This window comes from Rana temporaria, chromosome 10 (genome assembly GCF_905171775.1).
Source record: "Rana temporaria chromosome 10, aRanTem1.1, whole genome shotgun sequence".
NCBI classification, from domain to species: domain Eukaryota; kingdom Metazoa; phylum Chordata; class Amphibia; order Anura; family Ranidae; genus Rana; species Rana temporaria.
The window spans coordinates 54,233,763-54,257,981 of record NC_053498.1 but is presented as its reverse complement, the minus strand read 5'-3'; the positions used below and the strand labels follow the sequence as shown (position 1 = coordinate 54,257,981).

The 24,219-nt window shown below is 35.4% G+C and overlaps 1 protein-coding gene across 1 annotated transcript in view; it reads right to left on the bottom strand.

The window, feature by feature from the left end:
• LOC120916574 (uncharacterized PE-PGRS family protein PE_PGRS54-like) overlaps nt 1-24,219 on the bottom strand; it is a 94,843-nt gene that overhangs the window by 39,825 nt on the left and 30,799 nt on the right. The window contains exons 11-24 of the mRNA XM_040327624.1: nt 22,314-22,496; nt 21,298-21,492; nt 17,857-18,039; nt 16,842-17,036; nt 15,510-15,704; nt 13,363-13,545; nt 8,298-8,492; nt 7,223-7,417; nt 6,149-6,343; nt 5,076-5,270; nt 4,003-4,197; nt 2,927-3,121; nt 1,854-2,048; nt 781-975 (exon numbers count right to left, since the gene is read on the bottom strand). Of these exons, the coding sequence (XP_040183558.1) occupies nt 781-975; nt 1,854-2,048; nt 2,927-3,121; nt 4,003-4,197; nt 5,076-5,270; nt 6,149-6,343; nt 7,223-7,417; nt 8,298-8,492; nt 13,363-13,545; nt 15,510-15,704; nt 16,842-17,036; nt 17,857-18,039; nt 21,298-21,492; nt 22,314-22,496 (2,694 nt within the window). The remainder of the gene's footprint in view (nt 1-780; nt 976-1,853; nt 2,049-2,926; nt 3,122-4,002; nt 4,198-5,075; nt 5,271-6,148; nt 6,344-7,222; nt 7,418-8,297; nt 8,493-13,362; nt 13,546-15,509; nt 15,705-16,841; nt 17,037-17,856; nt 18,040-21,297; nt 21,493-22,313; nt 22,497-24,219) is intronic.

Below are 24,219 nucleotides of genomic sequence, written 5' to 3'. Positions count from 1 at the left end.
TCCTTAATCTATAGCAATACCAAACTCTCTTTTGCCACATCAATAAACAAAACCCCCCACAAGGTATAGGTTTATATCTGCTGATTTTTTCTATCTTTCAAGTCAATTAGTTCTTTTTATAGAATGTAACAAGTTATCAACTTTTCCCAATAACCATCCATTTAAAGTAATTATATTTCACCAGCATTTTTGGATATTTATATTTGACACTTTCTTGTGCACACTGGATGTTTTTGGACATTTTTACAGCTGTTGTTTTTGGCTTCAGACGTTTTTTACTACAGTCAATAAACTCTCCAGCATGTTATCCTATGTGTTAATGCACACATAGGCTGTTATCAACTGTTTTTGGCTGGGGCGATTTTTGGCTGGGGTGTTTTTTGGCTGTAGAAAAAAAAAACTAGTGAGAGTTTTTCAGCTGTAAAAATGCTCTAAAGCCAAAAAACACCTAAAAAATTTGAAAAATTGAGATAAACGCCCAAAAAGTGGCTTGTGAGCGTTTAATGTTTTTAAAACCATTGAACAAAAAAAAACATTAATACTTTGAAAAACATTGAAAAACTCACTGCAAAGCTACTGCCGCATCATTCCTAAAGGCTGGAAAACAGTTATCACTAACTTCTTTATCTTCCTTGCATTATTTCCCAGAAACACCCTTAATTTCATGTTGTCTATTGATTCAGAACTCCTTGTCTCCCCACCTTATATAAGTTACTTAGAAGATTAGAAGATCTGACACTACAAGTTAGTAAAAAACTTTTTTTATTAACTTACGCTTACCTCCACCATTAGCTTTCTCAGTTTCCTCAGAATTTTTCCCAAATCCTCCCTTCATTTCATGTTGTCCTTTGATTTCAAATGTCCTTGTCTCCCCACCATTATCGAAGTTTATTTTCCCATTTTTACCAAATAAACCCCCTAACTGCAGATTGGCATCACCTAATTGGAATTTGCCACTTTTCAGGTCAGTTCGATCTGTGTTAGAAAATTAACAAATGATTTAATTGTTTTTAACCAATGTCCCTTGCAAAGATTACAAAAGCTCTATTGTTGCTTTAACTTCACCTTTTAATTCCTTAATCTATAGCAATACCAAACTCTCTTTTGCCACATCAATAAACAAAACCCCCCACAAGGTATAGGTTTATATCTGCTGATTTTTTCTATCTTTCAAGTCAATTAGTTCTTTTTATAGAATGTAACAAGTTATCAACTTTTCCCAATAACCATCCATTTAAAGTAATTATATTTCACCAGCATTTTTGGATATTTATATTTGACACTTTCTTGTGCACACTGGATGTTTTTGGACATTTTTACAGCTGTTGTTTTTGGTTTCAGATGTTTTTTTACTACAGTCAATAAACTCTCCAGCATGTTATCCTATGTGTGCATGAACACATAGGCTGTTATCAACTGTTTTTGGCTGGGGCGATTTTTGGCTGGGGTGTTTTTTGGCTGTAGAAAAAAAAAACAGTGAGAGTTTTTCAGCTGTAAAAATGCTCTAAAGCCAAAAAACACCTAAAAACTTTGAAAAATGGAGATAAACGCCCAAAAAGTGGCTTGTGAGCGTTTAATGTTTTTAAAACCATTGAACAAAAAAAAACATTAATACTTTGAAAAACATTGAAAAACTCACTGCAAAGCTACTGGCGCATCATTCCTAAAGGCTGGAAAACAGTTATCACTAACTTCTTTATCTTCCTTGCATTATTTCCCAGAAACACCCTTAATTTCATGTTGTCTATTGATTCAGAACTCCTTGTCTCCCCACCTTATATAAGTTACTTAGAAGATTAGAAGATCTGACACTACAAGTTAGTAAAAAACTTTTTTTATTAACTTACGCTTACCTCCACCATTAGCTTTCTCAGTTTCCTCAGAATTTTTCCCAAATCCTCCCTTCATTTCATGTTGTCCTTTGATTTCAAATGTCCTTGTCTCCCCACCATTATCGAAGTTTATTTTCCCATTTTTACCAAATAAACCCCCTAACTGCAGATTGGCATCACCTAATTGGAATTTGCCACTTTTCAGGTCAGTTCGATCTGTGTTAGAAAATTAACAAATGATTTAATTGTTTTTAACCAATGTCCCTTGCAAAGATTACAAAAGCTCTATTGTTGCTTTAACTTCACCTTTTAATTCCTTAATCTATAGCAATACCAAACTCTCTTTTGCCACATCAATAAACAAAACCCCCCACAAGGTATAGGTTTATATCTGCTGATTTTTTCTATCTTTCAAGTCAATTAGTTCTTTTTATAGAATGTAACAAGTTATCAACTTTTCCCAATAACCATCCATTTAAAGTAATTATATTTCACCAGCATTTTTGGATATTTATATTTGACACTTTCTTGTGCACACTGGATGTTTTTGGACATTTTTACAGCTGTTGTTTTTGGTTTCAGATGTTTTTTTACTACAGTCAATAAACTCTCCAGCATGTTATCCTATGTGTTCATGCACACATAGGCTGTTATCAACTGTTTTTGGCTGGGGCGATTTTTGGCTGGGGTGTTTTTTGGCTGTAGAAAAAAAAAACAGTGAGAGTTTTTCAGCTGTAAAAATGCTCTAAAGCCAAAAAACACCTAAAAACTTTGAAAAATGGAGATAAACGCCCAAAAAGTGGCTTGTGAGCGTTTAATGTTTTTAAAACCATTGAACAAAAAAAAACATTAATACTTTGAAAAACATTGAAAAACTCACTGCAAAGCTACTGGCGCATCATTCCTAAAGGCTGGAAAACAGTTATCACTAACTTCTTTATCTTCCTTGCATTATTTCCCAGAAACACCCTTAATTTCATGTTGTCTATTGATTCAGAACTCCTTGTCTCCCCACCTTATATAAGTTACTTAGAAGATTAGAAGATCTGACACTACAAGTTAGTAAAAAACTTTTTTTATTAACTTACGCTTACCTCCACCATTAGCTTTCTCAGTTTCCTCAGAATTTTTCCCAAATCCTCCCTTCATTTCATGTTGTCCTTTGATTTCAAATGTCCTTGTCTCCCCACCATTATCGAAGTTTATTTTCCCATTTTTACCAAATAAACCCCCTAACTGCAGATTGGCATCACCTAATTGGAATTTGCCACTTTTCAAGTCAGTTCGATCTGTGTTAGAAAATTAACAAATGATTTAATTGTTTTTAACCAATGTCCCTTGCAAAGATTACAAAAGCTCTATTTTTGCTTTAACTTCACCTTTTAATTCCTTAATCTATAGCAATACCAAACTCTATTTTGCCACATCAATAAACAAAACCCCCCACAAGGTATAGGTTTATATCTGCTGAATTTTGCCATCTTTCAAGTCAATTAGTTATTTTTATAGAATGTAACAAGTTATCAACTTTTCCCAATAACCATCTATTTAAAGTAATTATATTTCACCAGCATTTTTGGATATTTATATTTGACACTTTCTTGTGCACACTGGATGTTTTTGGACATTTTTACAGCTGTTGTTTTTGGCTTCAGACGTTTTTTACTACAGTCAATAAACTCTCCAGCATGTTATCCTATGTGTTAATGCACACATAGGCTGTCATCAACTGTTTTTGGCTGGGGCGATTTTTGGCTGGGGTGTTTTTTGGCTGTAGAAAAAAAAAAACTAGTGAGAGTTTTTCAGCTGTAAAAATGCTCTAAAGCCAAAAAACACCTAAAAACTTTGAAAAATGGAGATAAACGCCCAAAAAGTGGCTTGTGAGCGTTTAATGTTTTTAAAACCATTGAACAAAAAAAAAACATTAATACTTTGAAAAACATTGAAAAACTCACTGCAAAGCTACTGGCGCATCATTCCTAAAGGCTGGAAAACAGTTATCACTAACTTCTTTATCTTCCTTGCATTATTTCCCAGAAACACCCTTAATTTCATGTTGTCTATTGATTCAGAACTCCTTGTCTCCCCACCTTATATAAGTTACTTAGAAGATTAGAAGATCTGACACTACAAGTTAGTAAAAAAACTTTTTTTATTAACTTACGCTTACCTCCACCATTAGCTTTCTCAGTTTCCTCAGAATTTTTCCCAAATCCTCCCTTCATTTCATGTTGTCCTTTGATTTCAAATGTCCTTGTCTCCCCACCATTATCGAAGTTTATTTTCCCATTTTTACCAAATAAACCCCCTAACTGCAGATTGGCATCACCTAATTGGAATTTGCCACTTTTCAGGTCAGTTCGATCTGTGTTAGAAAATTAACAAATGATTTAATTGTTTTTAACCAATGTCCCTTGCAAAGATTACAAAAGCTCTATTTTTGCTTTAACTTCACCTTTTAATTCCTTAATCTATAGCAATACCAAACTCTCTTTTGCCACATCAATAAACAAAACCCCCCACAAGGTATAGGTTTATATCTGCTGATTTTTTCTATCTTTCAAGTCAATTAGTTCTTTTTATAGAATGTAACAAGTTATCAACTTTTCCCAATAACCATCCATTTAAAGTAATTATATTTCACCAGCATTTTTGGATATTTATATTTGACACTTTCTTGTGCACACTGGATGTTTTTGGACATTTTTACAGCTGTTGTTTTTGGCTTCAGACGTTTTTTACTACAGTCAATAAACTCTCCAGCATGTTATCCTATGTGTTAATGCACACATAGGCTGTTATCAACTGTTTTTGGCTGGGGCGATTTTTGGCTGGGGTGTTTTTTGGCTGTAGAAAAAAAAAACTAGTGAGAGTTTTTCAGCTGTAAAAATGCTCTAAAGCCAAAAAACACCTAAAAAATTTGAAAAATGGAGATAAACGCCCAAAAAGTGGCTTGTGAGCGTTTAATGTTTTTAAAACCATTGAACAAAAAAAAACATTAATACTTTGAAAAACATTGAAAAACTCACTGCAAAGCTACTGCCGCATCATTCCTAAAGGCTGGAAAACAGTTATCACTAACTTCTTTATCTTCCTTGCATTATTTCCCAGAAACACCCTTAATTTCATGTTGTCTATTGATTCAGAACTCCTTGTCTCCCCACCTTATATAAGTTACTTAGAAGATTAGAAGATCTGACACTACAAGTTAGTAAAAAACTTTTTTTATTAACTTACGCTTACCTCCACCATTAGCTTTCTCAGTTTCCTCAGAATTTTTCCCAAATCCTCCCTTCATTTCATGTTGTCCTTTGATTTCAAATGTCCTTGTCTCCCCACCATTATCGAAGTTTATTTTCCCATTTTTACCAAATAAACCCCCTAACTGCAGATTGGCATCACCTAATTGGAATTTGCCACTTTTCAGGTCAGTTCGATCTGTGTTAGAAAATTAACAAATGATTTAATTGTTTTTAACCAATGTCCCTTGCAAAGATTACAAAAGCTCTATTGTTGCTTTAACTTCACCTTTTAATTCCTTAATCTATAGCAATACCAAACTCTCTTTTGCCACATCAATAAACAAAACCCCCCACAAGGTATAGGTTTATATCTGCTGATTTTTTCTATCTTTCAAGTCAATTAGTTCTTTTTATAGAATGTAACAAGTTATCAACTTTTCCCAATAACCATCCATTTAAAGTAATTATATTTCACCAGCATTTTTGGATATTTATATTTGACACTTTCTTGTGCACACTGGATGTTTTTGGACATTTTTACAGCTGTTGTTTTTGGTTTCAGATGTTTTTTTACTACAGTCAATAAACTCTCCAGCATGTTATCCTATGTGTTCATGCACACATAGGCTGTTATCAACTGTTTTTGGCTGGGGCGATTTTTGGCTGGGGTGTTTTTTGGCTGTAGAAAAAAAAAACAGTGAGAGTTTTTCAGCTGTAAAAATGCTCTAAAGCCAAAAAACACCTAAAAACTTTGAAAAATGGAGATAAACGCCCAAAAAGTGGCTTGTGAGCGTTTAATGTTTTTAAAACCATTGAACAAAAAAAAACATTAATACTTTGAAAAACATTGAAAAACTCACTGCAAAGCTACTGGCGCATCATTCCTAAAGGCTGGAAAACAGTTATCACTAACTTCTTTATCTTCCTTGCATTATTTCCCAGAAACACCCTTAATTTCATGTTGTCTATTGATTCAGAACTCCTTGTCTCCCCACCTTATATAAGTTACTTAGAAGATTAGAAGATCTGACACTACAAGTTAGTAAAAAACTTTTTTTATTAACTTACGCTTACCTCCACCATTAGCTTTCTCAGTTTCCTCAGAATTTTTCCCAAATCCTCCCTTCATTTCATGTTGTCCTTTGATTTCAAATGTCCTTGTCTCCCCACCATTATCGAAGTTTATTTTCCCATTTTTACCAAATAAACCCCCTAACTGCAGATTGGCATCACCTAATTGGAATTTGCCACTTTTCAGGTCAGTTCGATCTGTGTTAGAAAATTAACAAATGATTTAATTGTTTTTAACCAATGTCCCTTGCAAAGATTACAAAAGCTCTATTTTTGCTTTAACTTCACCTTTTAATTCCTTAATCTATAGCAATACCAAACTCTCTTTTGCCACATCAATAAACAAAACCCCCCACAAGGTATAGGTTTATATCTGCTGATTTTTTCTATCTTTCAAGTCAATTAGTTCTTTTTATAGAATGTAACAAGTTATCAACTTTTCCCAATAACCATCCATTTAAAGTAGTTATATTTCACCAGCATTTTTGGATATTTATATTTGACACTTTCTTGTGCACACTGGATGTTTTTGGACATTTTTACAGCTGTTGTTTTTGGCTTCAGACGTTTTTTACTACAGTCAATAAACTCTCCAGCATGTTATCCTATGTGTTAATGCACACATAGGCTGTTATCAACTGTTTTTGGCTGGGGCGATTTTTGGCTGGGGTGTTTTTTGGCTGTAGAAAAAAAAAACTAGTGAGAGTTTTTCAGCTGTAAAAATGCTCTAAAGCCAAAAAACACCTAAAAAATTTGAAAAATGGAGATAAACGCCCAAAAAGTGGCTTGTGAGCGTTTAATGTTTTTAAAACCATTGAACAAAAAAAAAACATTAATACTTTGAAAAACATTGAAAAACTCACTGCAAAGCTACTGGCGCATCATTCCTAAAGGCTGGAAAACAGTTATCACTAACTTCTTTATCTTCCTTGCATTATTTCCCAGAAACACCCTTAATTTCATGTTGTCTATTGATTCAGAACTCCTTGTCTCCCCACCTTATATAAGTTACTTAGAAGATTAGAAGATCTGACACTACAAGTTAGTAAAAAACTTTTTTTATTAACTTACGCTTACCTCCACCATTAGCTTTCTCAGTTTCCTCAGAATTTTTCCCAAATCCTCCCTTCATTTCATGTTGTCCTTTGATTTCAAATGTCCTTGTCTCCCCACCATTATCAAAGTTTATTTTCCCATTTTTACCAAATAAACCCCCTAACTGCAGATTGGCATCACCTAATTGGAATTTGCCACTTTTCAGGTCAGTTCGATCTGTGTTAGAAAATTAACAAATGATTTAATTGTTTTTAACCAATGTCCCTTGCAAAGATTACAAATGCTCTATTTTTGCTTTAACTTCACCTTTTAATTCCTTAATCTATAGCAATACCAAACTCTCTTTTGCCACATCAATAAACAAAACCCCCCACAAGGTATAGGTTTATATCTGCTGAATTTTGCCATCTTTCAAGTCAATTAGTTATGTTTATAGAATGTAACAAGTTATCAACTTTTCCCAATAACCATCCATTTAAAGTAATTATATTTCACCAGCATTTTTGGATATTTATATTTGACACTTTCTTGTGCACACTGGATGTTTTTGGACATTTTTACAGCTGTTGTTTTTGGCTTCAGACGTTTTTTACTACAGTCAATAAACTCTCCAGCATGTTATCCTATGTGTTCATGCACACATAGGCTGTTATCAACTGTTTTTGGCTGGGGCGATTTTTGGCTGGGGTGTTTTTTGGCTGTAGAAAAAAAAAAACTAGTGAGAGTTGTTCAGCTGTAAAAATGCTCTAATGCCAAAAAACACCTAAAAACATTTAAAAAAACGCAGATAAATGCTCAAAAAGTGGCTTGTCAGCGTTTAATGTTTTTAAAACCATTGAATAAAAAAAAACATTAATACTTTGAAAAACATTGAAAAACTCACTGCAAAGCTACTGGCACATCAGGCCTAAAGGCTGGAAAACAGTTATCACTAACTTCTTTATCTTCCTTGGATTATTTCTCAGAAACACCCTTAATTTCATGTTGTCTATTGATTCAGAACTCCTTGTCTCCCCACCTCATTTAAGTTATTTTAAATTAGAAGATCTGACACTACAAGTTAGTAAAAAACTTTTTTTTATTAACTTACGCTTACCTCCACCATTAGCTTTCTCATTTTCCTCAGAATTTTTCCCAAATCCTCCCTTCATTTCATGTTGTCCTTTGATTTCAAATGTCCTTGTCTCCCCACCATTATCGAAGTTGTTTTGCCCATTTTTACCAAATAAACCCCCTAACTGCAGATTGGCATCACCTAATTGGAATTTGCCACTTTTCAGGTCAGTTCGATCTGTGTTAGAAAATTAACAAATTATTTAATTGTTTTTAACCAATGTCCCTTGCAAAGATTACAAAAGCTCTATTTTTGTTTTAACTTCTTCTTTTATGTACATAATCTATAGCAATAAAAATACCTCACTACCTTATTTTTAAATGCAGCAATGGAAATATTACATATTAATAGAGGAGATTTCTAGGGTCCAATAGACCCTAGATATCTCCAATAAGAGGACCTGTCACATATGTTATTCATCCCTTGTGATAGCAATAAAGTTGAAAAATAAATAAAGGCACAATGTAGAATAAATACATGAATAAAAATATAAAAATTGAATTAAATAAAATGTAATGCTCCCTGCTCACATACAAATGCAAATATGCATTAAGGTCTCTCATGCAAACCATGATCACACCCCATACATGAGGTGTCACCTCAAACTTTAGAGGTGCAAGTGCAATATTAGTAGCACCAGACCTCCTCTGTAACTCTAAACTAATAACCTGTAAAGGCTTTTAAAGCGTTGCCTACTGTATGAAAATGTTTAGGTACTGTAGTATGGCGCCATTCCACTGGTGTACACAATTTTGAGTCGTGTTAGGTATTTATTTACTTAGTAGCGTAGCATCATCTTTTATATTTCACCAAACAATTGGATATTGTATTGTGTTTTTGTACATTCAATTAAAAAAATGTGCATTTGAAAAACCACTGTGCTAATATTGTATGACAAAAAAACATGCAACACCCACCATTTTTGTCTTGGGTATCTGCTTAAAAAAAAGCTTAAAATGTTTGGGGGTTCTAAATATTTTTTTTTGCAAAAAAAGTTATATTTTTACAAGTAGGTGGGGAATGTCAGATTTGGCCCTGACTGGGACTGGTTAATGACCAAATGTCTTTCACATGGTATGCAATTCATTTTATTTTACTGTGATCTTTTGGCCAATTATGGCAATTAAATAATGAAAGGTTAAAACCCCTCTTTGGAGTTTAGTGCCTTCAATGACGCCATTAGAGAGATTTTCCTTTGTTTTCTGTCCACAATCTGACAGTGGTTCAAGCTTTCACCTACTCTCTGAAGGATAAGTTTTTAGTTCAGTCTACATTGTTGTATTGTAGTAAAGAAAGTGAGGGATATTCTCTCTAATGGAGTCTCAAATTGCAGTTGAAGCTTTGGGCTGCATTGCAGTGTGAATGTGACACACAAACTACAATTTTCTGTGTGTCTTTGTGGTTACAGGCATTCACAATGCAGAAAAAAAACTGTCACCACACTATGGTGTCCGTTTATGAAGAGCGATGATCCCAAGGCTCACCACTGATCACAGCCCATAAACAGTTTATGAAACAGAGATAATCGGGGGAGAAGTGTTTGAACTTGTTCTCCCGCAGATTATCTCTACACATAGTGAAGTCTCATAGACTGACACAGAAACGGACAGTTTATGAAGCTGTGATCTGAACTCTTCACTGGTGATCTGAGTCAGAATTCACACTCCCCGATTCACCAACTCAGAGCTGGTGAAGCGGGGAGTGAAGAAGGAATCCCGGGGGTTCTGAGGAGAAAGGAGGAAGATTTTTAACTTCCTTCTACCTCGTTCAGACCCCCCAACACTGTAACCATGTCCCCCTGTAATTTTTATGAGTATACATATATATACATAAATATATATAATGTATACATGTACATATATATAATGTGTGTGTATATACATGTATATACAATGTGTGTGTGTGTGTATACATATATATATATTATGCAGGGGGACTCGTTATTTTAATTACATTAACCACGTGTCTTTCAGTGAACTGAGCGGTGATAATTTATCACTGCTCAATAAACTGACATCTCCGTATTTCTGTGAATTTCTGGTCCATTCTCCACTGTTTGAAGCGTTGGAAGATCACTTCACTCCTCCAAGGGTGAAGCGATCTTCTCCGCTTCATAAACCGGCACACAGAGGAGAAAAATCTTCACCGTGAATGCCGGAGAAAGAAGCAGTGAATAGATTTCACTGCTTCATAAACGGACACCTATGTGTGAATTCGCTATTGTGTTTAACCAAGCAAATCCAATAGCTTTCCATTGCCATCACCCAGCTTTATTATGATGCCTTTCACATCAATTGGTTATGTTTTAATAAATATCTGAAATTAAACCTATTAACTAAATAGTGTGTAAACAGGAAAATTAGTAGAGCTAAAAGCTGTGCACAATATGACAACAACTCTAAGTGATAACAATCATTGATAGCAAGAGTCTGGTGTGTCCATTCACCATTTTAGGTCTGATTTCAGCCCAAATTTTGGGCTGAATTCAGACCTGAAACATACCAAAAGATGCACAGGACTCCTGTGCAATTTGCACCAGAGCCGCTGTGGAGATGTGTGAACCAGCTCCATAGAGAGCCAGTCACAATCTCCTGCTATGCGAATTGGATGTGGAAAAACCTGCATCCAAGTGGCAACAGTCTGAACCCAGCCTTAAAGAGAAACTTCATTTTTGTTGAGAAAAAAACATACCCCTCTAGGTGATCTACTGTATGTATGTACATAGATCACCAGGAGGGGAATGTTTTTGAAAATTATAAAACCACTTCCATTAGACTAACTGTGCACATGAGCATAGAGAAACAAACAGGGATTTCTACAGAATATCAAAATATTCAAAAGGTAGGAATCTGCAACAAAGTTTGTCAAAATCCTTGTAATGTTACAAGGATTTTGACAAACTTTGTTGCAGATTCCTTTCTTTTGTTAGTCTGAAAAAATCCCTGTGTGTTTGTCTGTGCCCATGTTCACAGTGAGTCTAATGGAAAAGGTTTCATAATTATCAACTAGCTTGCTGCAACTGCAAAGTTCTAATGAGGAAAATCCCTTTAGACGTGATTTCCTATATGGAAATCAATGACTATGGTATACAGATCAGCCAAAAAGGTATATAGTGACAATTTTTAATGTAAAAATAATAATTATAAACTGTGGGTCACATTGGTCGGGGGGTGGGGGCGGCCTCATGTGAACTATTTTCATATTATTGGTTTGAGTAACACTTTAATTCTGCTTTCAGATTTAAATTAGAAAGCAAATCCTCCAAAGCGATAGTTGGGTTTTGTCACCACTCCAATCATATGATATGTGTAAACAATAAAAACACTTTAGGTAATCCAAGCAAAGCTTATTTTATGACCAGGTCACTTGATATTCTGATCACTAAGAATATGTGAATGTATGGCATTTATTCCCAAATTAAATTATTTCTTAAAATATTTGTTATTAATTACTGAAATTAGAAATATCCACCATTTACATCTTCCTCCTTCTACAGTAAATGCTTTCAGTTTTTCTGTTTTGCCATTTAGCTGACCAAGCAAATCACCTAATCCAAATGATTTTCCAAATCCTCCCTTAATTTCATGTTGTCCTCACTGTCTCCCCACCTTTACCAAACTCCATCTTGCTATTTTGTTGACCAAAAAGCCCCCCTAGGTTTAGGTTGACATTCTCCATTAGTATGTAAAAAGGTGTGAAACATTAAATTGGGATTATTTTTATGTTTTTCAACCTACAATGCATGCGCTTTGAGTTCACACTATGTGCGGCCTCGGGGCACAGCAGGGGGTTTGATGCGTCCCTGTTCACCATTTCAGGTCTGAATTAGGTCCGAATTTATGGCTGAATTCAAACCTGAAAAGGAGCCAAAGATACACAGGACTCTTCTGCTGTAAAATTGTTAATTGACCAAAAAATATCCCACTTGGTTCAGGTTGGCATTCTTTATTAGTATGTAAAACAATTTGAAGCATTAGGCCCCTTTCACACGGGGCGGATCAGTAATGATCCGCCCCGTGAACCTCCGCTTGCTCAGCGGAGGGCTGCTAGCAGCATCTTTGGAGCAGTGAAGGAGCGGTGTGTATACCACTCCTCCACCACTCCTGCCCATTGAAATGAATGGGCACCACGGCTATTCCCCCGGCAAAGCGCTGCTTTGCGGTGCTTTGCGGGTGGTTTTAACCCTTTTTCGACTGCTAGTGGGGGTTACAAGTGCCCTGCTAGCGACTGAATACCCCCGCAAATATGACGGTAAAAATAGCGGCGCTTTACCGCCAACGCCCCCGTGTGAAAGGGGCCTTAGCAATGTAAATATTACATATTAACATAAAATAGCTACAATTTATGTTTTCCATCTTACTTTTTTTGATATAATTTCACAAACACTAACTCAGCATCCCTTTCCCCCCCATGATTTCAACTACTCTTGTATCTTCACAATTGCAAAACTCGATTTTCCTAGTCTGATGTCTAATCACATCATCCCCATCTGAAATGTGACTCCATACAATCATATTTTGAAATCCTTGAGCTTCATGTGATCTCTTAAACTGACTAGCCATATCAGGCCACCAAGTCAGAGAAACCTATTGTGTGACTGTATAACAGCAGTTCCCAAAATGGTAGAGGTCTGTTAATAGCCACATGCTTTTTACATGGTATGCAATTTTTTTATTTTTTTTTGTACTATGATCTTTTAGTCCACTATATCAAATACAAAAGGAAGGGTTTGAAAACCCTATTTGGGGTTTACTTCTTTCCAGGATGCTGTTATAGAAATTTACTCTTGCTTTATGTCTAGAAATTCTACCAGGCAGAAAGTAAGGGAAATCTGCAATGAAAATCTGACAAGGGTTTCAACCTTTCCCACTTTACTAACAACAATATGTTTTAGTTCTGTCTGCGTTGCTGTAAATGACCAGGTGACTAGATATGATGTATTCTGCCTGCTCATGTAATCCAGCATGGAAAATGGTGGCACCTATTCCCAATTTAAATTACTACTTAGCTCAGCTTTTTAATCGCTGAAATTAGAAATACTACTTACATTTTCCTCCGTCTACATTAAATGTTTTTCCCAATCCACCTTTAATTTCAGTTTCATTGAGCTGAAATAACTTTGTCAAATCATCAGTACTTATTTCTGTTTTCCCATTTAGATGACCAAGCAAATCTCCCAGTGTTATATTGACATCACCCAACTGTGTATCACCTTTCAAATCTATATGATCTGTTTTAAGGAAGAACACAAGTATTTATGCAATATCACACATGATACTTAGTAAAAAATTAAAAAAAGAATCCCTACAACTATGTAATAAAAACACCAATAATTGTTAGGAACCCTAAACCAAAATAGTCTATGTTGACAATCGTTGGGCTTTTGTGTCAATGGTATCAGTCTGATATCAGTTTGAAATGGTTCTGAGATTACTGAGAATTCATTGACAGGTACATTTGACCTGCAGTTGAGTTCCTTCAAACCGGCATTTATCCTGCTTCAAGCGATTTTGCCTTCCCATATACTTGTATATGGCTATGCAAAACCTGTCGAATGCAAACTAATGCCAGTTGACACAGGTCCTGAAAATGTTGACTAAACTACGCATAACAGTGATGACCAACATTTGACACCTTTCTTAACTTTCATGTACTCTGATTTCAGTTGTTTTAAGAAAATACGTTATAAATGTGTTTACATCTATTATGCATTGTAAACTACCAAATAGTATATTATTTCCACCATCAAAAGTCAAATACTTTCTATGCTGGCCACTAACCCAAAATGTAATCCCGTTTGCTCTAATGTTTGAAGAATGATGCTTAAAAGGTAAAGGGAATGTATTGTGACTTTGTATAGTTTTTCATTTTATATGTATTATGATGAGGACTGTACAATAAAGTGTTTCAGAATATAACTAAAGTAAAGCTTGTTTTTAGTTTTTGTTAGAATGGAGAGGTATTAGAATCCCTGTCAGGATCTATTCCTGTTTGTGTCCCTATTAGGAAGATTCATGCTCTCTATTTGCTATGTTTACCATTATTATCAAAAGTAAAAGAGCTCACATTTTGAGTTGCCTCAGAACAGTAATAGAGGGGAAATCTTAGAAAAGGGGACACTAATTCTAGTAACCCTGGTGATCACCAAGGTTTCCCTCAGGCATGTCCTGTCACTTATGCCACGTACACACGATCGGTTCATCCGATGAAAACGGACCGATGGATTTTTTCATCAGATATCCGATGAAGCTGACTTTCATTAGTCTTGCCTACACAGCATCAGTTAAAAATCTGATCGTGTCCAACGTGGTGGGGTAAAATGTATCTTTGCAAAGAATACTCAATCATGTGCAAGGAAAAAAAAACTATTTTGCCTGCATATGATTGTATAACAAAAGTCAGCAGAGTTGCCATTAGTGTAATAATTAATATTAACACTATTGAGTTGATTTACTAAAACTGGAGAGTGCAAAATGTGGTGTAGCTCTGCATAGAAACCAATAGCTCAGTTGAAGAAGCCTAAATTTGAAGCCGATTGGCTACCATGCACAGCTGCACTAGATTTTGCATGCTCCAGTTTTTATAAATCAGCCCCCTTCTCTTCCATTCATTTCCAGTCTCTGTTTTCCCATTTTGGGTAGTTACTTTGTTACATAGTTTATAATATTAAATAAAGACACAAATCTATTTGTTTCATTATGTCACTACCATTTTTTGCATTATGTCACTACCATTTTCAAAATCCCTTTTGAGTGTTCGCTAAGAAACACATCTTAAAGCTTTTTGAATTTGCTTTTAAACAACCCTCCTAGTTGTAAGTTGGCATTGCCCAGTCTTATTTTGCCACTTTTCAAATTTATTTGATTATTTACAAAGAAAAAAGTTATTCAAAATGCACAATAAATGTACATTTGCAAAACTACAGACAGTGATTTTTTACTTGGCGTCATAGACACTGGTTAGCGAACAGCTAGACCTTCAAGCAAAACCTGCCTATCATTCCACCACCTTCAAGGTTAATTTGGGACGCTGAAGCAGAAATAATTGTGACTGACATTATTGTAATCATTATTCTGTATTTACAATAACCCAAACCCAGGGTGAGAGGTTAACAAGAAAATTATAGAAAGTGATATACTGTAAATTAAGAAGTATTAGTATTTAGAATATATGGTTCCAAAATTGGGAACTCACATTTTCCATCTTCTTTGTTCTCTTCAGATGATTTCTCAGATCCTCCCTTAATTTCATGTGTTCCTTTGATTTCCAATTTCTGTATTTTCCCACTATTACCAAGGTCTATATTTCCCTTTTGTTGACCCAACAGCCCCCCTGTCTGTAAGTTGGCTCCACCCAACTGTATGTTTCCACCTTTCAAGCTAAAGAGATCTGATTAAAAAAAAATAAGATTTTAACTAATATTAAGTATGAAATCACCTTGCTTTTTATTCCATGAATATTAATTTACAAAAGGATCTTTTATGAAAGTACAGTTTACTTACACTATATCCCATCACCATTAATGTCCATTGTCGTGCATTGATATTACAGACTGATTACCTTCTACCTTCAATGTACAGTATCTCAAAGTCACTTTGAATCTCTAGTTTTTTTGGTTTCTCAGACCTAAACAATCTAAATAACTAAAGTTTAATTTAGGCAACCCATAGATGATTTGAACCTCTTTCCTTCCTCCAACCGTGGAAGGAAAAAAATGCTCAATTCCTCCATCAACACAGCCAGTGTTGATAAGGAAATGTCCCTTGCAGAGCTATTGTGTTCTGCTGGTGGGGTAGAACACAATAGTGGCTATGACCGCTGGCAGTTATCACATGTAAAAAATACAGGTTGGTAGTACCCAAGTCAATCTTCCCTGCTGAACCAGATGAATTTTGATCCATTTATGGCTGGCTTTAGCATTTGTTTTAAAAGGTCAGTATCTTACAGAATTCATTAGTGCAAATATCTCCCACAGGGAAATTGTGTTCTGCCGGTGGGGGGGGCGCAGAGAGCACCGGTGGGGGGCTTTAGTTTTTGTTTTAAAAAGTCAGTTCCTTACAGAATTCATTAGTGCAAACTAAAATTTACATACAGTAAAGTGACGTTTTGGATAAGGTAAAAATGGAGCACTAGGTAGGCAACTAGTGAGGTAATAATTAAAAGATTTCCAACAGTCCAAGGTATCTCTCAAGGAACAAAAGTCCATATACTACTGAAGCCGGACCTGTAAAGGATTCTGGCCAGTGTGAGTGTCGGCAGCCAGCTGTATAGAGGAGAAGACGACTCTGTATGCAAGTGAGAGAGGGAGAGAGAGGGAGCCACTCTGAGCTTAATTGAACAAGCTGTAGTTAGAAGCTGATAGGCTACCATGCACAGCTGCACCAGATTTCGCACTTTCCAGTTCTAGTAAATAAACCCCAATTTCTATAGTGCATATACACTTACTTTTGTTCCACCACCTTATTTAAGTTACTATATTAGAAGAACTAACACCAAGATTTTGTAAAAAAGATTTTATTAACTTACTCTTTTTTCCTTCCTCATCTTCCTCAGATGATATTCCAAGTCCTCCCTTAAATCCATGTTGTCCTTTGATTTCAAATGTCCTTGTCTCCCCACCATTACCAAAGTTTATTTTCCCATTTTGATTACCAGATAAACCTCCTAACTGTAGGTTGGTATCACCTAGTTGTGATTTGCCACTTTTCAGGCCAATTTGATCTGTGTTAGGAAATTAACAAATGAATCAATTGTTTACCGTCAATGCCCTTTTTTAGCCTTACCTCGCAATTGATATATAATCTATATCAATAAAAACATCCCACTACCCTATTTTTTAGCTTTAGCAATATAAATTTTACATATTAACATAAAATAGCTACAATTTATGTTTTCCACCTTACTTTTTTTCATATCGTTTCACAAATCCAGTCCCCTTTTTTCCCCATGATTTCAGATACTCTTGTATCTTCACAATTGCCAAACTTTATTTTTCTAGTCTGATGTCTAATCAAATCATCCTCATCTGAAATGTGACTCTATAGACTCATCTTTTGTCACTCTTGAGCTTCATATGATCTCTTAGATTGACTAGCCATATCAGGCCACCAGCAGTTCCCAAAATAGTAGAGGTCTGTTAATAGCCAAATGTATTTTACATGGAATGCAATTGGTTTTTATGTAATATGATCTTTTAGTTCACTATGTCAAATAAATAAGGAAGGGTTCAAAACCCCTTTTGGGGTTTACTTTTTTCTAGAATGCTGTTTTTGAAATTTTCTCTTGCTTTATCTAGAAATTCTACCAGACACAAAGTTAGGGAAATCTGCAATGAAAATCTGACAAGGGTTCCAACCTTTCCCACTTTACTAACAACAATATGTTTTAGTTCTGTCTGCATTGCTGTAAATGACCAGGTGACTAGATATCATGTATTCTGCCTGCTCATGTAATCCAGCATGGAAAAGGGTGGCACCTATTCCCAATTTAAATTATTACTTAGCTTAGCTTTTTAATCGCTGAAATTAGATATACTACTTACATTTTCCTCCGTCTACATTAAATGTTTTTCCCAATCCACCTTTAATTTCAGTTTCATTGAGCTGAAATAACTTTGTCAAATCATCAGTACTTATTTCTGTTTTCCCATTTAGATGACCAAGCAAATCTCCCAGTGTTATATTGACATCACCCAACTGTGTATCACCTTTCAAATCTATATGATCTGTTTTAAGGAAGAACATAAGTATTTATGCAATATCACACATGATACTTAGCACAAATTAAAAAAGGAATCCATACAACTAAGTAATAAAAACACCAATCATTGTTAGGAACCCTAAACCAAAATAGTCTATGTTGACAATCGTTGGGCTTTTGTGTCAATGGTATCAGTCTGATATCAGTTTGAAATGGTTCTGAGATCACTGAGAATTCATTCACAGGTACATTTGACCTGCAGTTGAGTTCCTTCAAACCGGCATTTGACCTGCTTCAAGCGATTTTGCCTTCCCATACACTTGTATATGGCGATGCAAAACCTGTCAAATGCAAACTAATGCCAGTTGACACAGGTCCTGAAAATGTTGACTAAACTACACATAACAGTGATGACTAACATTTGACACCTTTCTTAACTTTCATGTACTCTGATTTCAGTTGTTTTAAGAAAATATGTTATAAATGTGTTTACATCTATTATGCATTGTAAACTACCAAATAGTATATTATTTCCACCATCAAAAGTCAAATACTTTCTATGGTGGCCACTAACCCAAAATGTAATCCCATTTGCTCTAATGTTTGAAGACTGATGCTTAAAAGGTAAAGGGAATGTATTGTGACTTTGTATAGTTTTTCATTTTATATGTATTATGATGAGGACTGTACAATAAAGTGTTTCAGAATATAACTATAGTAAAGCTTGTTTTTTTAGTTTTTGTTAGAATGGAGAGGTATAAGAATCCCTGTCAGGATCTATTCCTGTTTGTGTCCCTATTAGGGAGATTAATGCTCTCTATTTACCATTATTATCAAAAGTAAAAGAGCTCACATTTTGAGTTGCCTCAGAACAGTAATAGAGGGGAAATCTTAGAAAAGGGGACACTAATTCTAGTAACCTGGTGATCACCAAGGTTTCCCTCAGGCATGTCCTGTCACTTATGCCACGTACACACGATCGGTTCATCCGATGAAAACGGACCGATGGATTTTTTCATCAGATATCCAATGAAGATGACTTTCATCAGTCTTGCCTACACACCATCAGTTAAAAATCCGATCGTGTCCAACGCGGTGGGGTAAAATGTATCTTTGCAAAGAATACTCAATCATGTGCAAGGAAAAAAAAAACGATTTTGCTTGCATATGATTGTATAACGAAAGTCAGCAGAGTTTCCATTAGTGTAATAATAAATATTAACACTATTGAGTTGATTTACTAAAACTGGAGAGTGCAAAATCTGGTGTAGCTCTGCATAGAAACCAATAGCTCAGTTGAAGAAGCCTAAATTTGAAGCCGATTGGCTACCATGCACAGCTGCACTTGATTTTGCATGCTCCAGTTTTTATAAATCAGCCCCCTTCTCTTCCATTAATTTCCAGTCTCTGTTTTCCCATTTTGGGTAGTTACTTTGTTACATAGTTTGTAATATTAAATAAAGACACAAATCTATTTGTTTCATTATGTCACTATCATTTTTTGCATTATGTCACTACCATTTTCAAAATCCCGTTTTAGTGTTCGCTAAGAAACACGTTTTAAAGTTTTTTTAATTTTCTTTTTAAACAACCCTCCTAGTTGTATGTTGGCATTGCCCAGTCTTATTTTGCCACTTTTCAAATCTATTTGATTATTTACAAAGAAAAAAGTTATTCAAAATGCCCAATAAATGTAAATTTGCAAAACTACAGACAGCTAGACCTTCAAGCAAAACCTGCCTATCATTCCACCACCTTCAAGGTTAATTTGGGAAGCTGAAGCAGAAATAATTGTGACTGACATTATTGTAATCATTATTCTGTACTTACAATAACCCAAACCCAGGGTGAGAGGTTAACAAGAAAATTATAGAAAATGATATACTGTAAATTAAGAAGTATTAGTATTTAGAATATATGGTTCCAAAATTGTGAACTCACATTTTCCATCTTCTTTGTTCTCTTCAGATGATTTCTCAGATCCTCCCTTAATTTCATGTGTTCCTTTAATTTCCAATTTCTGTATTTTCCCACTATTACCAAGCTCTATATTTCCCTTTTGTTGACCCAACAGCCCCCCTGTCTGTAAGTTGGCTCCACCCAACTGTTTGTTTCCACCTTTCAAGCTAAAGAGATCTGATTTAAAAAAAAAATAAGATTTTAACTTATATTAAGTACGAAATCACCTTGCTTTTTATTCCATGAATATTGGTTTACAAAAGGATCTTTTATGAAAGTAACAGTTTACTTACACTATATCCCATCACCATTAATGTCCATTGTCATGCATTGATATTACAGACTGATTTCCTTCTACCTTCAATGTACAGTATCTCAAAGTCACTTTGAATCTCTAGGTTTTTTGGTTTCTCAGACCTAAACAATCTAAATAACTAAAGTTTAATTTAGGCAGCCCATAGATGATTTGATCGTCTTTCCTTCCTCCAACCGTGGAAGGAAAAAAAATGCTCAATTTCTCTATCAACACAGTCAGTGTTGATAAGGAAATGTCCCTTGCAGAGCTATTGTGTTTTGCTGGTGGGATAGAACACAATAGTGGCTATGACCGCTGGCAGTTATCACATGTAAAAAATACAGGTTGGTAGTACCCAAGTCAATCTTCCCTGCTGAACCAGATGAATTTTGATCCATTTATGGCTGGCTTTAGCATTTGTTTTAAAAGGTCAGTATCTTACAGAATTCATTAGTGCAAATATCTCCCACAGGGAAATTGTGTTCTGCCGGTGGGGGGGGGGGGGGCGCAGAGAGCACCGGTGGGGGGCTTTAGTTTTTGTTTTAAAAAGTCAGTTCCTTACAGAATTCATTAGTGCAAACTAAAATTTACATACAGTAAAGTGACGTTTTGGATAAGGTAAAAATGGAGCGCTAGGTAGGCAACTAGTGAGGTAATAATTAAAAGATTTCCAACAGTCCAAGGTCTCTCTCAAGGAACAAAAGTCCATATACTACTGAAGCCAGACCTGTAAAGGATTCTGGCCAGTGTGAGTGTCGGCAGCCAGCTGTATAAAGGAGAAGACGACTCTGTATGCAAGTGAGAGAGGGAGAGAGAGGGAGCCACTCTGAGCTTAATTGAACAAGCTGTAGTTAGAAGCTGATAGGCTACCATGCACAGCTGCACCAGATTTCGCACTCTCCAGTTCTAGTAAATAAACCCCAATTTCTATAGTGCATATACACTTACTTTTGTTCCACCACCTTATTTGAGTTACTATATTAGAAGAACTAACACTAAGATTTTGTAAAAAAGATTTTATTAACTTACTCTTTTTTCCTTCCTCATCTTCCTCAGATGATATTCCAAGTCCTCCCTTAAATTCATGTTGTCCTTTGATTTCAAATGTCCTTGTCTCCCCACCATTACCAAAGTTTATTTTCCCATTTTGATTACCAGATAAACCTCCTAACTGTAGGTTGGTATCACCTAGTTGTGATTTGCCACTTTTCAGGCCAATTTGATCTGTGTTAGGAAATTAACAAATGAATCAATTGTTTACCGTCAATGCCCTTTTTTAGCCTTACCTTGCAATTGATATATAATCTATATCAATAAAAACATCCCACTACCCTATTGTTTAGCTTTAGCAATATAAATATTACATATTAACATAAAATAGCTACAATTTATGTTTTCCATCTTACTTTTTTTCATATCATTTCACAAATCCAGTCCCTTTTTTTCCCCCATGATTTCAGATACTCTTGTATCTTCACAATTGCCAAACTCTATTTTCCTAGTCTGATGTCTAATCAAATCATCCTCATCTGAAATATGACTCTATAGACTCATCTTTTGCCACTCTTGAGCTTCATATGATCTCTTAGATTGACTAGCCATATCAGGCCACCAGCAGTTCCCAAAATAGTAGAGGTCTGTTAATAGCCAAATGTATTTTACATGGAATGCAATTGGTTTTTATGTACTATGATCTTTTAGTTCACTATGTCAAATAAATAAGGAAGGGTTCAAAACCCCTTTTGGGGTTTACTTTTTTCTAGAATGCTGTTATAGAAATGTTCTCTTGCTTTATCTAGAAATTCTACCAGACAGGAAGTAAGGGAAATCTGCAATGAAAATCTGACAAGGGTTCCAACCTTTCCCACTTTACTAACAACAATATGTTTTAGTTCTGTCTGCATTGCTGTAAATGACCAGGTGACTAGATATGATGTATTATGGCTGCTCATGTAATCCAGCATGGAAAAGGGTGGCACCTATTCCCAATTAAAATTATTACTTAGCTTAGCTTTTTAATCGCTGAAATTAGAAATACTACTTACATTTTCCTCCGTCTACATTAAATGTTTTTCCCAATCCACCTTTAATTTCAGTTTCATTGAGCTGAAATAACTTTGTCAAATCATCAGTACTTATTTCTGTTTTCCCATTTAGATGACCAAGCAAATCTCCCAGTGTTATATTGACATCACCCAACTGTGTATCACCTTTCAAATCTATATGATCTGTTTTAAGGAAGAACACAAGTATTTATGCAATATCACACATGATACTTAGCACAAATTAAAAAAAGAATCCCTACAACTAAGTAATAAAAACACCAATAATTGTTAGGCACCCTAAACCAAAATAGTCTATGTTGACAATCGTTGGGCTTTTGTGTCAATGGTATCAGTTTGATATCAGTTTCAAATGGTTCTGAGATCACTGAAAATTCATTCACAGGTACATTTGACCTGCGGTTGAGTTCCTTCAAACCGGCATTTATCCTGCTTCAAACGATTTTGCCTTCCCATACACTTGTATATTGCGATGCAAAACCTGTCGAATGCAAACTAATGCCAGTTGACACAGGTCCTGAAAATGTTAACAAAACTACACATAACAGTGATGACTAACATTTGACACCTTTCTTAACTATCATGTACTCTGATTTCAGTTGTTTTAAGAAAATACGTTATAAATGTGTTTACATCTATTATGTATTGTAAACTACCAAATAGTATATTATTTCCACCATCAAAAGTCAAATACTTTCTATGCTGGCCACTAACCCAAAATGTAATCCCATTTGCTCTAATGTTTGAAGACTGATGCTTAAAAGGTAAAGGGAATGTATTGTGACTTTGTATAGTTTTTCATTTTGATATATATTATGATGAGGACTGTACAATAAACTGTTTCAGAATATAACTAAAGTAAAGCTTGTTTTTTAGTTTTTGTTACAATGGAGAGGTATTAGAATCCCTGTCAGGATCTATTCCTGTTTGTGTCCCTATTAGGGAGATTAATGCTCTCTATTTGCTATGTTTACCATTATTATCAAAAGTAAAAGAGCTCACATTTTGAGTTGCCTCAGAACAGTAATAGAGGGGAAATCTTAGAAAAGGGGACACTAATTCTAGTAACCCTGGTGATCACCAAGGTTTCCCTCAGTGTGGAGGCATGTCCTGTCACTTATGCCACGTACACACGATCGGTTCATCCGATGAAAGCCGCATGATGGATTTTTTCATCAGATATCCGATGAAGCTGACTTTCATCAGTCTTGCCTACACACCATCAGTTAAAAATCTGATCGTGTCCAACGCGGTGACATAAAACACTACGACGTGCTAAGAAAAATGAAGTTCAATGCTTCCGAGCATGGGTCGAATTGATTCTGAGCATGTGTGGATTTTTGACCGATGGATTTCCCCACAGACAATCGTTTTTTTCTATTGGTTTTTTAACCATCCGAAAATTTTAAAACAGGTTCTATTTTTTTTCACCGATGGGGCCCACACACGATCAGTTCGTCCAATGAAAACGGTCCATCGGTTTCCATCAGACGAACCGATCGTGTGTACAGGGCATTACTGCTTAGGCTATTGGACAGGAAATTTATGGATATCTCCCTAATGGGGCATAGGTGGCAAAAAACAACAAGAAGTGAGAGGAAATCTACCACTAGAAAAGGGAAAATTCACTCCTGTAGGAGTTACCATGGAAAAAAAGTTATTACCAATCCTTGTTTCCACAATAACCCAATTGTCACAGGAACAGAAAGTGAGGTGAAACATTCTGAACAGGGGCACAGACAGCAAAACAAATGTTACAGGGGTGTTAACCTTTTCCTATGCTATCCAAAAAAAAAAAAAATTTTTTCAAGCTGATATATACATATACATGTTAGGCCTCGTACACACAACCGAGGAACTCGACGGGCAAAACACATTGTTTTGCTCG